The 6,115-nt window shown below is 34.8% G+C and overlaps 1 protein-coding gene across 2 annotated transcripts in view; it reads right to left on the bottom strand.

Annotated features, from left to right (window-relative positions):
• Positions 1-234: 234 nt before the first annotated feature.
• The window catches only part of LOC125043906 (E3 ubiquitin-protein ligase RNF113A-like), a 20,030-nt gene continuing 14,149 nt past the window's right edge, over positions 235-6,115 (bottom strand). For both annotated transcript variants that reach the window (XM_047640281.1, XM_047640282.1), the window contains one exon: positions 235-999. In XM_047640281.1, coding sequence (XP_047496237.1) covers positions 665-999 — 335 coding nt within the window. In that variant the 3' untranslated portion in view covers positions 235-664. The remainder of the gene's footprint in view (positions 1,000-6,115) is intronic.

Below are 6,115 nucleotides of genomic sequence, written 5' to 3'. Positions count from 1 at the left end.
ATAATATACATGCCATCTACACTGTAATTTTAGTTTATTGATTATCTTTATTCATAGATGGCTTCATATGTACTTAAGACACCAAGGAGTCAGTTAATAGTCCTACCTATCTTACCTGTTTTTACTATTAATATATTAACAACAGGATAATGCTAATGTCATTAATAACAATGACTGTGTCACATTAAAAATATCATTCTTGCAAAAAAGGTAATCTTAAAAGAAGACAGCATGTTGAGATATTCTTTTAATAGAATGTAAGTACAAATTATGAATTTAATATTTTACAGATCAAAATACAAATATATGCATAATCATTTAGAAATAGATTAACCCTTTCATTGTTAAAAAGCAATAACACATAATGAACAAGAATATTTTTAAAGAAGATCCCTTTCACAATATCGACTAAAACTTTGTTGTTCCTGTAGGAAATGCATATGTCATCCTTTTCTGAATACTCTCGACGCAAATGGTGTAAGTCTGCTAAAGTGTAAAAGAGAATCTTTCATTTTGAGAGCAAATATGTATGGGACATTTGGGATAAATTTGTACTACTTTCCTTTCTTCTTATTTACTGCTGCAAAGATCTCTAGAATTATCTGGGTGAGCATATCACATTAATTATAAAAAAGAAATATAGAAAACAGAAAATTATGCATTATCAATCACTACCGGTATCATCATCTTTGTTTAATCTTGCCATGATGTTCGTGGCTGGGTTAAAGATCCCACTAGTATTCTGACCGCACACATAACATCTCTTAGTCTTCTTGAATTGTTCTAATGCGCACTTCTCACAAAAGTAGTGCTGGCATTTGGTGACAATGGGGTCTGTGTAAGACTCCCTGCAGATGAAACACTTGAATGGCAAATGTTCATCATCACTTGGAATCTCCCAGTTCTCATCAGAATCATTTCCAGCCTTCGCGTTACCCTCAGCCTCTAGCTGCCATCCCAGTTTGTAGTCAGTACGGTCATGAAGAAATTTGCAACTATCTGAGGAAGAAAGATATGTGTTATCATTATTTTATTATTTATCAGTAATTTTTAGAATCAAACTTTTATTATGATTAACAGTATTATTTTAAGTTTTGAATATTTTCTATTTCTATTATTTCTTTGTCATTATAGTTTTTAAATCACAAACCATGTAACTTTATTTACCATCAAGAAACTCCTGAAAAATATCATTAAAAACCTCAAGATCCATTTTTTGTTTCCCACTTTTATAATGTATGTGAATAACCTATCAAATCACATCATTTTATTCTTACCATTCTTACCATACTAGAAACTTATTTTCATTCTAATGTCCAACACAGCAAACTAGTTACTATAGTCTCCTAAACCACAAAAAACACACAATTTTTCTCATCTATCATGCTAAAAACATTTAGCTCATAGGCAATTTAGATAATTAATTCTAGGTCATAATCCACAAGTAATATATATTTGGGGTGGGGGTGGGGTACCACAAATTAATAGTTATTAATCTGTCTGTCTGTCTGTCTGTCTGCCTGTATATCATTCAATTCATCTATCTATAGCCATGTCTATCTATCAATCTACTAATCTAATCTTAAATTAAAATACATTGGTGTAACACCTGTATTTTTACAAGTGAAATAGTGAAACAAGTGAAAGTAACTCGGAAAAGTCTCACCCAGATGTACACCACATGGCAGCCAACTCTACCCATTTGTTTGTATGCAGTTTGGCACCCTGTTGACCTTTCAGGCGAACTTAACAAGAGTAATAGCTTTTGAACTGGCTCAGGATCTGACTCAGGAAAACATGAACAACAGAGTACTGTTGATAGTGTAGGTGCGTGTTAACTCAACACAGACGGATGAAAACAATCTGAGAATTTTAAACTGGAGATTTCTGGAGATTTCTGGCAACAGGAAAACACTTGGTGTAGGAGTCCGCTACATCAAGCTGAACATCCCGTTTCAAGCACTCTGGCGTGTTGTCACGCTTACAGGCGTACCCCGAAGTACAGATCTCCCAAGTTCTAACTTTGAAAATTTTAGAACCCAAGATTAAGGCAATACTGAGTAAGTAAATAAATAATGAAGTGAAAACAATCTTTCAGTTTTCCTCTTGACAATAATTAATCTCAAGTATTTGAGATCTGACACTCCTTAAAAGTCAGTGGTAGCAGTTTACCATTTAAATGTGGAGTGTTAAACATTAGATAATCAAAGTATTAAATCATAAAGAAACAAGTAAAAAAATCTATGGCAGTTCGGTAACACCACATACACCTCTATATCTCTCTCTGTCCCTTTTTAAAATTGATACATACCTATATTATCAATCTATCTATATCTACCTACATAATCATTTTCCCTTTTAAAAAGTTCAGGATTCACCTTTTTGACCCATTTTCCATGGACCTATCTATACAACTGAAACACAAAACTAAAATTATTCTTTAGTCATTGGAATCAATTACTATATTAATCCACTTATACTAGCCTGGTATGGCCATTTTCATTCAGTGGATAGTAGAAGTGGCACTTCTGTGTTTATTTACATTCTCATACTACAGTTCTAATGGTAAAAGTCATAACAAACTGCTTGGTCTGTGGGATACGCCTTTACGAGCAGTGATGGGCCAATGCATGTGGAGGTGGACATTCCGCTTAATGTAGCAGACTCTCTGGCTGTTGCCAGAAATCACCAGAGTTTATCATGCTCATGGATTTCTGTTACCCAATAGCAATGGGTTAAATATAAAATCAAAATACACTATCACTGGGTACAGATAACGTGATGTATATTGGCTAGTTTGTGGGTTAAATTGGTAGCTGCAGACATGGGGGACAGAGGCTGTGCCTGAGGGGGGCTGGCTAGACCAGATGTATGACATTCCGGCAGATGTGATGATATACTATGAAATGAATTACGAAGGATGGCATATGACGTTAAGAGACACATGTTAATACATGAGATATTTCGTAGACTTAGATACAAGCTAACATGCATACATGCATGAACACACACACACACCTTAAAAAAGCAAAAGCATATTCAATTATGTTCAGTGGTTGATGGTCCTAACCAAATGTCGCTAGGAAAATGATGTGCTAATTTTAATTCTTTTTTGTGTGAAATATCTCTACACACAGATGCTCTGCCACAAAGGAGTCAATCAGTAGACCTTGTGACCTTACCTGATTTCACCTTTTCTTGAATTTGCAGGAAAAACACTAAGTAGTATGAGCAATTTAAGATAATAAATATTTTTGAAAATCAAGGAAAAGGGTAAAAAAGGTGAGACAAGTAGTAGTCATAATTGGCTCATTGGTGACTTAATACAAGTGGAGCCATCTATGTGTAAAAACAATTAACAAAGTAAACTCACAGTCAGCATGGCATGTACATGCCATGCCTGGCAGTTTTGAGTTAAAGAGAAGAGCAATTGCTTGTTTGTAAGGAGAGAGAAATCATTTGTTCCAAGGAGCACATATTTAGACAGCCTAAGGAGATAGCTAAAGCTCCACATAGTCAATATATGATACTTGACTATGTGGAATATTTGGATATTTTGAATATTTGGTAAATGTGCTGGCCTGGCTCAAATCATAATTTCTGAACCAAGTTGAGTAGTAGGGTCATTATGCATTCAATCTCTTTTTCTCTTTCTCTCTCTCTCTCTCTCTCTCTCTCTCTCTCTCTCTCTCTCTCTCTCTCTCTCTCTCTCTCTCTCTCTCTCTCTCTCTCTCTCTCTCTCTCATAAGAGCAATCAAATCTGAGGAGATTTATTACTAGAAAATGCACACACATCAATAGTATAATGGCTAATACTCTACATATATTTACATGGCAATGATTCAATCATCTGATCTGACTTTTTATATCATAGTACTCTATACATTCTCAAACTGTAGCATAAGAATGTAAACAAGCACGAAGCTGCTACTTCTGGCAAACAGAAATGATTATACCAGATACAAGTGCTGACAACTGAACATGCATACCATATCCACAGTGATTTCAGTTAATGTTTTCCACACATTGTTCCACAAGAGCTTAGTGACCAAGGAGTAGGTTACTAGTCCTACCTATTTTACTCTACCATTTTCCTTGATTTTTTAAAAGATTCTCTTTTATAATTTATTGCTATTAGTATTTTTAATAATTTTATAATAATCAAAATGTTCACAATAATAAAAACAGTAGCAATATTAATAACACAAGAGAAAAAAAAAAAAAAAAAAAAATCCTGAACAGTTTAGGAATCGGAAATCAGATGAGGTAAGTTACGGCTAATTGACTCCTTAGTGACCAAGCTGTTGTAGACCATCTATATGTAAACAAATTACACAAATCAAAACTAAAGTGGACAGCACAAAACTGAAAACTGTTTGAGAAATGGAAATTTATGTGCTCCTCTCCTTTCATATTTTACCCCCTTCCCGACGGGTCACGGCTATAGGCGTCATAACAATACGCTTGAAATGTGGCGTATGGCTGTCCGCGGCGGCAGCGGCGCGCCAAAGTGCTCCGAGGCAGTGATTTGACTTGATGTACTGAACACACGCGCTCAAAGTCGGCGTGTTGCCGTGGTTTGCCAGAGTGTAGTGGTTTTTTTTTAGTTTACTACACCCGTCACCAATGGGTTAAAAGAATTACTACCAACATATATATGATAAAGTTATTATCATGGGTGTTATTTTGCCTGCCTTCCTTCACCAAGGATTTTTCATTCCATGCAAAAAGAAGCAACAATGATCACCAAGGCTGTAATACAGTAACTTAATCAAAATTTCTGAAACTTGAAACTGCATTAACCCTCTACCATGGCAGGTAGATCCATTGCCCAAGAATCCAGATCATTTTTTCTAAGGCTGTGGACTATAGTCACTGAACACATTATAAATAATAGTACAAAATAATATGGTCACCTAACAACCATAACTAACAACAACTACTACTTATGAAGGATTTCCTGAGTCACAGAGTACTTGTTGCTCCATGTGAATTTGTCAACTTTTTACTGTCACTGTTATCATATACTATTTTGGGATGGTTTTAGACTTTTTCTTGTTCTTGTTATCACCTATGAGGAGTGTAATACAGACAAAGAATAAATAAGGCATTGGAATGTAAATCAAAAGAATACTCTCTGAAAGTCTGAGGGTAGCTGAGGTGTAAGTAGCCTGCTATGCCCCCGTCTGGTTTTCGGGCTTTGCGAGATGTACAATAATTAAGGCACTCATTACTTAGGCCCTAGGCACAAGTATTCAGAGAAAAAACAACATGCAATGAATGTCCTAGACTGCTACATCTCCCTATCATGCATACAACCTTGTCACTTTACAACTTGTGTAAGATTAAAAATTAATTGAACATAACAAAATATTTTTCAGGAACAGAAAAGAAAAGAAAAGAAAAGAAAAGAAAAGAAAAGAAAAGAAAAGAAAAGAAAAGAAAAGAAAAGAAAAGAAAAGAAAAGAAAAGAAAAGAAAAGAAAAGAAAAGAAAAAGAAAAAGAAAAAGAAAAAGAAAAAGAAAAAGAAAAGGAAAAGGAAAAGGAAAAAGAAAAAAAAAAAAAAAAAAGGCTGCCACGGTTTAAACAAAGAAGGTCAGCTCACTTCTACCTTCTGTGCAGCTTAGGTGTTGGGGGGGATTAGTAGGCAAGACAATGGATGGGGCATTATATTTAAAAAATGTGATTCATTAACCCAACTGCCCCGGATTAATTTTCTGTCCCGTCCCCTGTAGTTTTTTGTGAATGTTGTTTCATACAAATGGCTCCACATGTACTCAGCTGGCAAGGAGACTATCAGTAGCCCTAGTGATCAATCCTGATTTCCACATTCCTTGAATTGGCGGGAAAATGTATTTTTATTTTTATTTTTAATACAGTTGACATCGATACTGTTATTATTGTTATTGATGTTGTAATTATTAAGTTGTTATTAAAATCTCGATAACATTGAAGACAATGAAATAATGCAAAAGACCCTTTCCAAAAGTTGAGTAAAAGGGTATACAGGTGAGATGGGTAGGACTAATAACTGACTCTTTGGTGACTAAGCACTTGTAGAGTCATCTGTGTGTAAATACAATAAATAAACTTGTATTACATTGGGCATGGCATG

This window comes from Penaeus chinensis, chromosome 34 (assembly GCF_019202785.1).
Source record: "Penaeus chinensis breed Huanghai No. 1 chromosome 34, ASM1920278v2, whole genome shotgun sequence".
Classification (NCBI taxonomy): domain Eukaryota; kingdom Metazoa; phylum Arthropoda; class Malacostraca; order Decapoda; family Penaeidae; genus Penaeus; species Penaeus chinensis.
Note: the sequence above shows the minus strand (reverse complement) of the source record. Positions and strands in the feature narration are given on the sequence as shown.